The 13,385-nt window shown below is 34.8% G+C and overlaps 2 protein-coding genes across 5 annotated transcripts; one reads left to right on the forward strand and one right to left on the reverse strand.

The window, feature by feature from the left end:
- Positions 1 to 107: 107 nt before the first annotated feature.
- Positions 108 to 4,908, forward strand: LOC105285251 (TELO2-interacting protein 1 homolog). 2 transcript variants are annotated; one of them, XM_011349356.3, is made up of 14 exons: positions 109 to 366; positions 454 to 725; positions 840 to 976; positions 1,042 to 1,219; positions 1,328 to 1,505; positions 1,593 to 1,915; positions 1,977 to 2,188; positions 2,288 to 2,683; positions 2,780 to 3,019; positions 3,094 to 3,654; positions 3,725 to 4,025; positions 4,117 to 4,345; positions 4,558 to 4,689; positions 4,796 to 4,908. In XM_011349356.3, exons 2-14 carry the CDS (start codon positions 544 to 546, stop codon positions 4,886 to 4,888), a joined length of 3,162 nt encoding a protein of 1,053 aa, XP_011347658.1. In that variant the 5' UTR covers positions 109 to 366; positions 454 to 543; the 3' UTR covers positions 4,889 to 4,908. The 2 variants fall into 2 exon arrangements, with proteins under 2 accessions (XP_019889129.1, XP_011347658.1); XM_020033570.2 differs by lacking the exon at positions 4,796 to 4,908 and having other exon boundaries at positions 108 to 366; positions 4,535 to 4,567.
- A 175-nt stretch (positions 4,909 to 5,083) lies between these two features.
- On the reverse strand, positions 5,084 to 12,510 carry LOC105285252 (ER membrane protein complex subunit 1). 3 transcript variants are annotated; one of them, XM_011349357.3, is made up of 16 exons: positions 12,086 to 12,509; positions 11,803 to 11,918; positions 11,363 to 11,546; positions 11,067 to 11,120; positions 10,626 to 10,781; positions 10,141 to 10,477; positions 9,747 to 10,050; positions 9,267 to 9,287; positions 8,521 to 8,693; positions 8,298 to 8,459; positions 7,931 to 8,215; positions 7,652 to 7,847; positions 7,370 to 7,567; positions 7,162 to 7,287; positions 6,843 to 7,070; positions 5,084 to 6,740 (listed from the first exon to the last, which is right to left on the reverse strand). In XM_011349357.3, the coding sequence occupies exons 1-16, from the start codon at positions 12,229 to 12,231 to the stop codon at positions 6,580 to 6,582; spliced, it is 2,847 nt and encodes a 948-aa protein (XP_011347659.1). In that variant the 5' UTR covers positions 12,232 to 12,509; the 3' UTR covers positions 5,084 to 6,579. The 3 variants fall into 3 exon arrangements, with proteins under 3 accessions (XP_011347659.1, XP_011347660.1, XP_011347662.1); XM_011349358.3 differs by lacking the exon at positions 9,267 to 9,287 and having other exon boundaries at positions 6,580 to 6,740; positions 12,086 to 12,510; XM_011349360.3 differs by lacking the exon at positions 11,067 to 11,120 and having other exon boundaries at positions 6,580 to 6,740; positions 12,086 to 12,231.
- Between the last annotated feature and the right edge of the window lie 875 nt (positions 12,511 to 13,385).

The raw sequence follows: 13,385 nt of genomic DNA on the forward strand, positions 1-13,385 counted from the left end.
CATGGGACCGCGCCATCATAGATAGTGACCATACTAGTGATAAACGAACGCCATTTTCAATCCACGATGTCCATACTCTTACTTGAGGTTCTCTAGTTTTATCTAGTTATTTTGTTATTTTTTTTTTTTTTATTTCTTTGCGCATGAATTTCTGGAGCCATCGAAAGGAACCAATAAATTCAAATGAACATATGTAGCACGAAACTGTGCGAAGTAGTGTGGGATGTAACCTTAATCCGTCATCACTGCATTTTTCGTACTGACAGCATAGACATCAATGTTTATAAGAAATAATAGTACATTAGTTGAGTGAGAAGTGATGTACAAAATGATTAATTGAGCGTGGGCATTTCAGTTCAAAATACTGTAAATATAATTAGAAAATTAGAAAATTATATTATCACCCTATTTATAATAAACTCGAAAGTGTAATACTATATTGTAAACTTACAGCAGAGTAATAGCTTCAGTAATTGTACAAATTAGGATAAGAAAGAGATGATAGTGTACGTTAGATTTTGACGTTTTAACATTGGGATCGAAATGGCAATGTCACAGTTTCTGGAGTTAAAATTCATCTGCAGTAATCTGATGAACAATCCAAGTAAAGATCAGGTACATAAACTTGTGGGAATAACAAATAACATTCCAGATGAAATCGTACAAAAGTTGTCAAATAATTGGTTATTTCCTATTATCCATCTTCTGCGAAGCAAGGATGTGAGGTAATGCATAACAATATCTTTTATCATAATTTATATTATATATAAGAAAAAATGTAATTGTGCATATACAATTACATATACATATCTATTTTTTATTGCGTATATCATATACAGTATAGATATTAAAGAAGAGTTGGTGAAAGCTTTGAGAGTTGTATTAAAAAAAATTAGAATTAACAACTTAAAGCTTTTTCATGAGATCTATGGAACTCTCTTGATCCAGATTTTTGACAAGCAACAACCAAATCGTGGTACGTAAACTGAATTATATCAAACGGTATTTCACATAACATAATCACTTGCTTAAATTTTACAGTAATTATGTTTCATGAGGAACTTAAGGAAGCAGTAACTCTGTGTATTAAAGACATGATTCACCAATGCTTTTCCGATGTCCTGGAGTTGCTTTATACCAAAGAAAATATACACAAATTAGGTGAAGGAATATTATTATGCCTAATAATTGCAAGAACTGAAAAGTCATCTGTCGTAAGGTATAGATGCGTACATTTTAAATTTATATTGAGAATTATATTGTATTCATTAACTTTAATGTGTGTCTTAATGTGCATGTATTTATATTGATTTACATTAACTGCTAGATTAGCAGCGATAGATGCAACAATGGCTCTGTGCCATATAGACGATGAAATAGATGAATCTGATATCGTGATGCAAAATCAGGTAGCTGATATCATTATGGCATTTTTACCTGGTGTCGTTGGTGGATTACAGGAAATTGCAATGCAAAGTGAGGTCCAGAATCATCGAGTTACAATGGTAATACGTAATTTTTGTACATCCCAACAATCTCTTTCAAATATTCTTGTAAAAACATATTAAAACACAATTAATTATTTTTTCCAGATGGCTATTCGAGCATGGGGAAGAATCATATCTCTCATAATGCACGATAAAGAGGAAGAGGACACTGCGTTATCCATAGAAGCAGTTATGAAAAAGAGTTGCAGCATATCCACTGGCACAGCACAGCCTGTTACATGTAAGACGAAGTGCGACATAAAACATAATCTGGAAGGAGCTACTAGATGTAAGGAATGGTTCGAAGCTGCAGCTATTAGACTTGGCGATTGTATACAACTCTTAGACAAAATCAGAAGCCACTCCCATCACAAAATCAGAGAGGAACTGGTCGAAAGCATCAATCTTATACTTCAAAATTGTCCCAGGTAATATATCTTATTTTCTTACATTTTTGCAATGTAATAAATAAATAAATATCTCATACAGAAATATGAGACCGAACGTCATGGCGTTAATGGATTATCTAATATGCTTGTCGGAGGACGAGTGTACAGAAGTTGCTGAGAGAGCACACAATGTGCTGCGTACTATAAGTGAAAACTATATGGAGAATTATAATATGAGATCTCTGATTGACTCGTTGGAGGATAAATTTTATGATTTACTTACAAAATTTCCCACAATCGTTAGACGGTCAGGTAAAATCTTTTTTTCTAATTATTAAGAGACTATAATTATCGAGAGTACAAAAATATGAAAATCGGCAATTTTACATATATTTTTTAAATATTTTTCAGACGACAACGAGCAGTTAGCATTCTTAAATCAGTTTACTGGTTATTTAAGGCTGCTTGGAAACCGACGGTTGCCGCATATTATGAGATCGCAGGCTCACATACAAAGGCTGCTGTTAGCGCTTGTACATATTATGTTGATAGATTGCAGCGACGTGTCTGTTTTGCAGACGGTAAATGTAAAAGATTTAGACGATCCCGCGTATTTCTACGGATCAAACTCGTGGAGGCAGTTCAAGTTTATTAAGGATAACTCGTGTAAAGAAAAACTTGTTGTAATATGCAAACTGCTTGGAGAACTTGGGGACGTTGGAATATTAGTCGATACTATTTTTGAACTTATGTCAGATATGCGGCAATACAGAAAAGAACTGAGTTTGCTGCTTAACTGGATTTTAGGTGATACAGACAGACGATGCTTTTGTTTGATAATAAAATAAACCATTTGCCAAAATTGATTTTGTATAAACACAATTATGGTTTTCATTGTTTCAGCCTCCGTTCGAAATCCGTCAGTTTCACATTTATACAAGAATATTGTGGACTTCTATACAACAGAGGAGCTATGGTATTTGCCCATAGAAGTGACTGAAGATACTTCCTTGGTACAAGCACAGAGTAATGTAGTACAATGTTGCCTCTTAACAGAAGGATTAGCACATATAGCAGAAAATTTACAACACGATTACGACAGATATCTCCTGAAAACTTTGTACCTGATCATTGAAAGGGCCGGTACGTGTCATCGATTATAAAATATAGAATCTGAGTTCTTTGTGAACAAATGAAAAGTATAAGTAATTTTCTAGGTAGTGGAAACGCTTTAATCAGCTACATTGGAATGCGTACTCTCGAACGTATCGCGGAGGTGCAGCAGCATAAAACAATTGGCGATCTGCTACGAGCGAATGTAGATTACTTTTCTTATCACGTGATAATAAAATTACGCAAGCTGGACCGTAATCCTGGCGTACTCGATGTTGTCGAAGTTGTTATGAAATATAGCAAGTTAGAATTTTTGCCACATTTAAAGGGAATTGTGGAAGATGTACTTAGGCAATTGAGTACTTCTCATTATAAAAAGAACACATATTCATTCCTAAAGGTCTTTTATAAATTTATTGTGTGTATAAAGATGTTAATCGAATCGCAAGATACGGAAGTAGCAAAGAAAGAAGATACGCGAGCGAACAGCAGTCCCTCGGAAACGATTATTCTTTCTTTATTAGAATATTACAACGCGAAAAAAATTAATGAAAAAATTGAGGCCGAAGAAATAAATATTGAAGGAATAGAATCGGATGCAGATGCATCGAACATTGATCCATTGGAAGAAACAAATGAGGATTGTCCCGATTCCAATGTAGAAGGTAATAAAAGCCAGTAAATCATTATTTCTACAAATCACAAATGTACGTATTGCATGTAATTTTATTGTAGACAAGAAAGACGAAAACTTGCCAGCCCATATAAAAATAATCATCACAGTTATGATACGCTGCTTAAACTTTCTGCCTTCCAAGAATGTACAGGAATCTTTAATGGCGATGCAAACACTGCAAGAAGGTTTACCAATATTAATCAAGTGGGAAAATGAATTATTGCCTATCGTGCATAAAGTATGGCATCCACTGATGGATAGATTTGAAGATGAAAATGTTCTTGTAATTAATCGTGCATGGCAACTGTTGCACGTACTCGCCGACATATCGAATGACTTTATCAAAAGCAGAACTCTACGGTAAGATTTGTATTTCTTATATTTAATGCGGTAATATTTAAATAACAATAACGTCGAGTGGCGTAATAAATATCGTAATTAATTTTTTTAGTCAAGTACTGCCATCGATATTTAAATTCCTGGCTGAATCTTCTAAGGAAAGTATCCATAAAGGTGCTACGAACATCTACAAATTTACGCAAATTTATAAGTTGCAATACGAGTTGTTGTCCACCTTGGGGGTAATTGCACAGTTATTGAAACTCCGGGAGCAAGAATTATGGCAAATACTGACTAACACGCAAATGTATCTTAGCGCGCGTCAAAACACTGCATTGCAAGTAAGTAAGGCCTGATTCCACCAACATCGTTTAATTTTAACCGTAGTTTAATTCACTCTTTGTCTCTTTCTAAGCGGGCAATTAGAAAGAGATGAAAAGTGAGTTAAACTACGGTTAAAGTTAAGCGACGTTGGCGGAACCGGGCATAAGAAGTATACGTGTGCAAATATTTGAATATGCATTTTTGAGGACTTATTATTTTGTTAATGTAGGCGTGCTGTGTAAAATTGTATAAGGATATTGCTGATTATAATGGAGATATCGCGTGGGTGAAATGTCTTAGTATCTGGAATTCAAAAATTAAACGAATAGCGACAGATGCAACGTTTGATATGAAGGATTTGGTATGTCTCAAGTTAATTGTCAAATGCAATGCTGTTATGTACTGTTTCTATTCCTATTAAAATTTAATACTATATGGTACTATATTAAATTTGTGTTATTCTACAGGATACAGATATTATTTTATCAAAGGAGTATTATAAGAATGTGAATGAAGTCATTCAGTATATTCAGGAAAAGAATAGCCAATATGTTAAATAAAAAACCTATAAACCTATAAATGGAGCATCCTTGTTCTGTGTATCTAAATCGTGTGTTCTGAATCATCTAAAGCTTTTTAGAGACTTAAAAAATTAATCGTATATAAAAACATATACTTTGTTCAAATTTATATACGTTTAAAATTGTTCTCATATGAATTTATAAGTACATTAAAGAAAAAAGTAATAAAATTCTGTGACGGAATTTTTATTCATATGTAATTCTCTAACATGCTTATAATTATTATCCACATTGTACAATTAACTTACGTATATAATAATCATACTTCTTTTTACTATCTACACACAAAGCGATTGATTACACTTTATAAAATAAAACTTATTCTCGTGATAAAAATTATTCAGTTTTGAACGATAGATATATTTACATTACTATTCCTCCTGTTTCATATTAATTTTAATGTTTATATGAAACAATGAATATTGCATTCTTAGTACATCGCAATATATCAAATTTTACATTTATTTCAATATTCTATGAGTAGGATCACTTTTATTTGATTCTGAGTGGATCTGGAAGCGAATGTATTAAGATTAATTAAATTACATGACTTTCAACGTAATTTAATGTCTTTGCCACATTTATATAGTTTGGCAGTCGGAGAGCCACAGTTTCAAATACGAAAAATGCATATAAATGGAAATAATTCAGATTTCCTTTCTCTATAATGTTTTCTTAGTAGAGTCATTTAATTTTTCAAGTTGTACAAATAATTCTAGTTCGTTTTACTAAATAGTAAAAAACTGAATTTTGTAACAAATTAAGAGGAAACAGGATGAAAATTTAAAGTCTATGTGACTACGGTTCTTCACGTTTACAGTTTTTAACAAGACACTTCTTGTAAACATTATAAATAATGGAAATTAAACTGTTGCAGAATTGAATACGTAATAATATCTTACAAGAAACTTGAAATATACATGTGTATATAAAGTGCATACATCTTACATATTACATTATAAAGAATTCTAAATTACAGGTACAAAGAAAGATGTAAAATATTATTATTCCACGATAACCAAAGATTCCATTTCACAATTGCAAACTGAACTTATAAACACAATATTTATTTCTCTAAATTAGGTTTTCATTATTCAATACAACACAATCACACATTTTCCTTTTGCATAGTAAGCAAACATCTATACTCGGCGCTCTTCAGTATCATATACTGAATATTTTATCAATATTTTAATACCTTCGCTGTAAATTATATTATTGAGTTTTATAAATTGCTGATTCCTGCTTCGGTTTAAATTGAAAATGCACAGGTATCAAAAAAAACGTCGTGCCTTTTACAGAAATTGCTATGCAATAAAGAAGCAATTACATTTTGAGCACGTCATCAGTTACTTTAACGTAGTTTAATGATCGATGATCATGGTCCACTCTCGTCATTTATTAATTAGCGCACTTTGAAAGATTCTATCCGTCGCGCGTGTGCGTTCTGTACCACTAAGAAGATAAAATATGTACTTTATGTATACTTTTAGTTAGGATTTAAGACTAAGAGATTTTTTTAGGTAAGATAACACGGTAGCGTTCTCACTTTGTGTGTTTTAAAATTAGCTATTTATAAAACAGTATATTTTACAAGTTATTTTTAGCAAAAATTGTTGCCTATTATGATCGAAGTCATAAATATTGCACAATTTTAGAAGAGCGAGGCATCATTTCCACGCTTGTTTTTGAGCTTTCTGTGATGCTAATTTTTTGGTGACGTACGATGAGATCAACAGCGCCGCAAGCACTATCACAATAAGGTAATAATCAAAATCTTCTTTTAATACATCAAACGTTTTGGATGGTGCCACTCTCGTGTAAAACAGATCTGTAAGCGTAAAAATTATTTTATAAATTTATATAAAGAACAATTTACAAGATTAAGAATATTTCAGAGGGAATAGTAGATAAAATATCAATAAATACTTACCAAGACCATATACGAAGACTAAACAAGTACTTTCAAGGCCACTGGGACTAGTATGAATACCCATAACCCTAGCAACGCTTTGATTATAATTAATAATAGCATCCATATGGATTGGAATTTCGGGCATGTATGGTATCACTCCTTCCTCTCGCATTTCATGATTAACAGGCCTTCGTGGATCCACCATCATCCACGGCAACTCTAGTATTCCACCATTAGCTAAAGCGACTAAACAGACGAATTTATAAAATTTATTAAATATAATTAGACGTATAATAATACAATTTTTTCCTAAGTAACAAGCTGTAACCTCACGTACCGATTATATGTTTACTAGTGATGCCCTTTTCAGTGATTGTTTCTTGCATATATTCAATAGATGCCGGGAAAATGAAGGCTTGTCTCTCTACAATTGGCAATTTCGTTGTCGCTAAGGAGGAGAACACTGAAATACCCAATATTACGTATTATTCAATTAATGAACATACCATTATGTATATGTACACCGATGGAAAGTTGACTTTTACCTGTGGTATTACTCTGTATCTTCCCTTCGTAGAGCTCTAACGTAGCAATCTCCGTTCTACGTCCTTTCTCGTTGAAATAACTGTACACCAACCAATTTTCCGAATGTACAATGTGAATTGGACCGTGTACCCTTTTGTGCGTGATCGAGAAAATCATAGCTCCGGATACTACGTCCAGTAGATACAAATTAAGCGTATCTGCGCGATAATACAAGGAATATTAGAAATATGTTTTATGATCGATACCGAACGAATCGCGATCGCTGACAGAGACACACTTACTTTTATGGGCATGTCCAATACCTTCGGTCACTACTGCCACCAAATTAGGATTGATGTACTTGTACAGCACCGATCTATCGCTCAGGACTCTCCCCTGAGAATGCACGCGTTCTATCGGATTCTTCGCTACGACTTGCGTTATTTTCTGGTTTCTTGGCGAGAGTAACAACTCCCATACTTTGTGGGCGATCAGTTCCTGTAACGAGTCATCGAAATAATAATCGATATCCGCCAATGCAGAAATGCGCTAGATGTACACTTGCGTGCACGTGCACAAACCTGTGTCGTGCTGTACGAAAGAGAGAAGCCGGACAATATTCCTGTCGTTTGATCCGCAGTAAAAAGATATGTACTTTTCCCGAGCGAAGCTGCGACTGCGGTGGCGCTGTCGGGAAAAACGTGCACCTTATCCCGTGCGTCAAGAATGAGAATACCGCGTAGGAAATCGTCAGTCGCTACGTGGAGTAGCATAGACTGCTTTATCCTGTACCCAAGCTTTATCAGTCCGTCCAACGGCTGTCCAGTAATCGGATTAAAAGTATATACGACACCTTCTCCACTTTCCTGTTGTAATACAAACGAGACGTGAGACAAACGCGCAAATATTATACGCAGCGTTAAGTGCGATACATAAATGCGTACGTACCTTGTCTTCTGCTAACAATGCACACTGCGGTGGGTGCGGAAAATGCCTGCTACCTCTTTGTACGTACAAGATCATTGTGTTAGATAGTTTCGTGAAACCGCGAATGTTAGGTAGTCTGAGCTGCCAAATAATTTCACCTTTCCTGGTTTCTATGCCGTACAACTATAAAGAGAAAAATGCATTTGTAATGCAAAGTACTTTTGGCACATACAAGGATTCATACCTTTCCAGCGGATGTAACGACTACGATCATCTTGTGCAAACCAAATTTATCTCGGACTAGATCGATACGTTGATTGAATTGTTGAGGCACTAAGTCTAGTATCGTTTGAAAGAACGTTCGGACTTGATTGATCTGCGACGTGATCCTCCGAAGAAACATGCTCAGCACATCCCCTGTTTAAAATAAAAAAGTTAGAAAATACGTGTCTTTGAATAATTGTTTCATCGAAATAGGTTGGACGGCGTAGCTTGGACGATTTAGCTAACGGGAGGAAGAATTAGACAATGTCAGAATAGCAACTAGCATATACTACGATCACTAAGCAGTTATGTATACTGCGTTATGAAACTTTTGTAGCAAAGTCTGACTTTATGTATATGATAATCTCTCAAAAGTCGTAAGAAAACTTTACATGCATTTTACACAGCTGGTTGTTATACAAAAACGAAATTATCATGTTGTTGTGTTGTTTATCTCAACACTACTTCATTACAATTTAATTTAAAAATGACAAAAATGCAAAAATATAGGCATTTTATTACATGTAATATATCATGCATAGATAGTAATTTTAATATTTTTAATTATATGTATATATGTTAAATAAATCACATCCACATATGTATGTCCTACATTTCTTGCTATCTTTAGGAGCCTGTACATAATAAAGTTGCATCATGCAAATTGGTAAGTAGCAATAAAACAAAGTACTGCATTAAAACCAGCTTTCCTGCTCCACTACTTACATGAACTGTCTACATCAATACCTGCCAGCAGCCATTCACAAAAGAGAGTTAATTAATATAACTTAACAGGGGTAGATTGTTATTAAAGATTGAATTGTGCTAGTAAACAGTATCATTTTTCAAGAGTTATTAATTAAAACAGCAAGCTTCTGAATGTTCTCGAAATAATATTGTATGTAACTTAATATGTAAAAAAATTAAGTATTGCAATAATGTTTCCAAAGCAAGAATAAGAGTACACCTCACATACATTTCAATAAAGTTCTTATTTAACAAAGATGACATTTTATTTTTCGGTATTCATTAGTGAAGGAAGGACGGAATTTATATTGTTATATATACACGTGAATTCATATGTATTATATAAGAAATATTCAGTTAAATTCACGATATAGGAATAGAGAAGTATAACTTTTTAGTTTACTTTATATTATCTATTTTATCTACAATACGTGACGTGTAACAGATAATAATACTTACTCTCTTTTTGATCAAATTCCGTTTCGATAGCTTGATCTCTGTCGGACATGGGCAATTCTATGATTTCAACAGCCACAATACTAGCGAGTGCTTCCTCCCTCGCCCATACCAGTTTATTATGTTGCAATAACGCGACGCTGTGATCTTGCGAGGATAATAAGTGACGGCATGTTACCCCTTTCGTTTGACGAGGGCAAACCGATGCCATTATAGTCGGCGATTGTACAGAAGCGTGAGTCAGAGTAGCCGATAATTCAGGTAAAGGTGTGGATGATGATAGGTTCATAGCTGTTATTTCTATCTTCTATAAGTAAAATTATAAGACGCTTGTAAAGCAAACATGTACGAGAAAAATCTGTTTTAAGGATAAAAGGGAATATATTTTAGTACTTACTCCGTTCTTATACGTTGTTTCCAAAAGTACTTTCTCGTTATCAACGGAAACAACATAAAGCGTTGTATCGCCAGCGATGTCTCGTTGTATAGGAATCGGAAGTTCTCCGATAATTAAGATCCGCTTTCTCTGATCATTATCGGCGTTAATGGAAATTACAGGTTCTTCTCCACGCACAGATTCTAGTCTAAATGGCCCTTGCGCGCCAGCCCCGAATATCGTGTTTATCGTAACTGACTGCGGCTGTGCATTAGTATCGAATAAATGTACTAAGAACACTACAGCTAAAGAACTGTCTCCCTTCAAACATGCCAAGTACGGAGCTGCCAAGACACACCTAAATAAACAAAGCGCATACCAATTTTATTCTTTTAATGTAAGAAAATACAATGTTTTTATATATTAAAAGGAAAAGGTATTTATTGAAATAATACCAAAGGAGAAATTAATATTGAAGATGAAAATTTAAATCTGTTATTACTTACTCTGTTTCTTGACTTATGAATGGTGCAGAAACCCTCCGAGTCTTCAGTTTCTCTCCAGTCTTACTGTCGTAAGATGTTACTTCAACGCCACTATTGTAAATGGGTAGTATATGATGCAATGTTCCATCTTTGATATGCCATTTTACATCTTTTATCCTGCAATACGATAAACTGTATGTCTTAACGTGCTTAAAAAAAAAACTTGACACATTGAACCTTGATAACAAATTTTAGAAAACAAATTTTGATCACGAGATATTGATTGTTCATTTTGAAAGACCACAGATTACATTTCTTATGCATATATTACTCATTTAATAGAATAATAATGTTAATAGAAATACATAAAACTAGATGATCCAATATTTACAACAACGAGAATTACAACTAAGTGTATACAACACATATTATTAACTGTGCTTTGAATAAAAGTAAAAAAACCTGTCAGATGAATATAAGCCCAATGTAGAAAATGATATAAATGGAGATTCATATCTGTAAAAGCAATGGATTACATTTTATCTTCAACCTATTAACACTGAAAGCCTTGACAGATGTATAGTACATCCCATTTTGTATATTATTTAAAACAGAATCACACAGATCTTTCTTCTATCATCCATCAGATTCCATTATCAAGATGCAAGTACTTCCAGATTTCTCATTAGTATCATTGTGTCAGCCGAGTCTCGCATATCAAGAGAAATCTCAATTAATTAATAATTGTCATTTTATACCTATCAGTATTTTGTTCCGCTATTGGCCACTCGTTAAGTATATGCCCAGTTGCCAGATCCCAGGCACGAACAATGGCCGGGACACCTCCGCTGACAGAAATAAGATCTCCATCCGCGACACCTCCTAAAGTTCTGATGCGACCACCGTAACCTTTCTCCAACACTCGCCTCCATAATATTTGACCTGTTGCATTGCAATATCATTTCAGTACATATCTAATGTTGCATCAATTTTCTACAGTTCCCTCGATACCCATAGAATTTTGTCACCTGTCTTGTAATTATTAATACGTCTCAAGATAATCAATTAATCAATTAGCATTGATACGGACAGGACAATTCAAACTTAAATTAGAAAATCAAAGGCATCAAGGATATACAACGACGCAGTGTTTACCAGTCGCAAATACATATCCAGACAACTCTGCATTTTCATTTACCTGACTTGAGATTAAGCGCGGCGATGACGTTCTCCTCGGTGGCGACGATGATCTTCTTCGCCGTGGACACCGTGTCGAAACTGGCGAACTTGATTTTGCCGACGTAATTCTGTCGCCTGTCGAACAAACGTGCCGCAAACGCGATTGATTAGCTAGCAAATCCTTCGGTACAACAGCGGGGCATAAAATAATTCAGCGATGAACTCTCGGAACATCGTCGAACGAGCGGAGCGTAGCTCTGCATTATTTAGAGGTTTTTGCCTCGCAGCCGAGTATTATTTACCAATCGAATTTGCCGACTTGATCCTCGTAGAGGCACTGAGAGAGGTTAAAAAACAGGCCCGCCAGTACGAGCAGGCATTGCAGGATCTGCGCGTCGATGAGAAACCGGTTGACGTTCCCTCGGAAAGTCCACGCGAACGAAGCCATCACGATGATCAAAGAGCGCCGATAACCGCCGATGAGAGGATAGATCGCAATCCGCAACGCGGCGGACGCCCGCACGGTCTTTACACCGCTTTACACTTTACACTCTCGCTAGCTCGCGTACGATGTCGCGATCGCTTAACACCATCGACGTGCCTATAACGCGATGTCACGGACAATATCGTACATATATTATCGCACCCTGCGCTGTCACCCCCCGTGCTGCCTCGTCATGCCTGACAATGCCCGATGATGCTGATAGTCTGATGCGCTTCCTCCCCCTCGCGTGGAATATATATCACATGGCGGCTAGTAATGGACAAGGACAGGTAGCACCAGGTGAGCCTGTATCTTCGTCCAACACGTGGCTAATCCAAGGTTGGCTCGAAACGCCCGAGCGCCCGGTACTAACATTTCCGAACAGATTTCTGACAGCAATCAGCAAAATAGATTGTTATGTGTATTCATACGTATTAGGATGATTTCTATTTCGTGACAAATAATGCCGCACCATGAGAGTCCACCAAAAACTGAACGATGCAAAGACGCGTGGAATTTTTTTATTTCCAACGAAATTTTCTAATAGTTATAAGGATTTAATTTTATTTATGTATCACATTATTTATGATTACGATAAGTAGTTGAAGAAGGTAAAAGTAATTGCCATTTCTCATAAATTTTCAAGAATTGGAGGTACCGTGATTAATGAGTTTCACATTTTATTCGTCCCTACAGATATCAATTTTGTGATATACAAATGATATCTAAATGATTCGAAAATATTTTAGAAATCAGTTTTCGGAGTTCATCATAGAAAAGTTATCAGACAAAAAAACAGAGATATAAACTGTGAATGTGTATCTTCAATTACAGATATATTTGTAAAAGTATTGAACAAGTTAATAGATGGTCAATAAAGCGTTTAATAATAGTTTTATTAAAACATTTTTAATAAAATCATTGATTTAAATAAAAATGAAACATATCATGGTTTCGTAATACGTTAAACTTATTATTGTAAGTGAAAAAGCAATCTTTTAAATATAGTATTAAAAATATTAATCAAGAAAAGCATGCCAGAAAGAAAAAGATCTCACAACAAGCAACATGTTATATAAGATAGTTATCACGCTCGTTATCGTAAACTACACTATTTT

The sequence above is a fragment of the Ooceraea biroi genome, chromosome 5 (genome assembly GCF_003672135.1).
Source record: "Ooceraea biroi isolate clonal line C1 chromosome 5, Obir_v5.4, whole genome shotgun sequence".
Lineage (NCBI taxonomy): Eukaryota > Metazoa > Arthropoda > Insecta > Hymenoptera > Formicidae > Ooceraea > Ooceraea biroi.

Bases quoted from the DNA above. Each gene is read 5' to 3' on its own strand.
- LOC105285251 (XM_011349356.3), top strand. From the start codon at position 544: ATGGCAATGTCACAGTTTCTGGAGTTAAAATTCATCTGCAGTAATCTG. The intron at 726-839 runs GTAATGCATAAC...TATCATATACAG, and splicing joins CTGCGAAGCAAGGATGTGAG to TATAGATATTAAAGAAGAGT. The intron at 4,690-4,795 runs GTATGTCTCAAG...GTTATTCTACAG, and splicing joins CGTTTGATATGAAGGATTTG to GATACAGATATTATTTTATC.
- LOC105285252 (XM_011349357.3), bottom strand. From the start codon at position 12,231: ATGGCTTCGTTCGCGTGGACTTTCCGAGGGAACGTCAACCGGTTTCTC. The intron at 8,694-9,266 runs GTAAGTAGTGGA...TATTTTAAACAG, and splicing joins TATTGATGTAGACAGTTCAT to GGGATGTGCTGAGCATGTTT. The intron at 7,288-7,369 runs GTAAAAGTCAAC...TGGGTATTTCAG, and splicing joins GATACAGAGTAATACCACAG to TGTTCTCCTCCTTAGCGACA.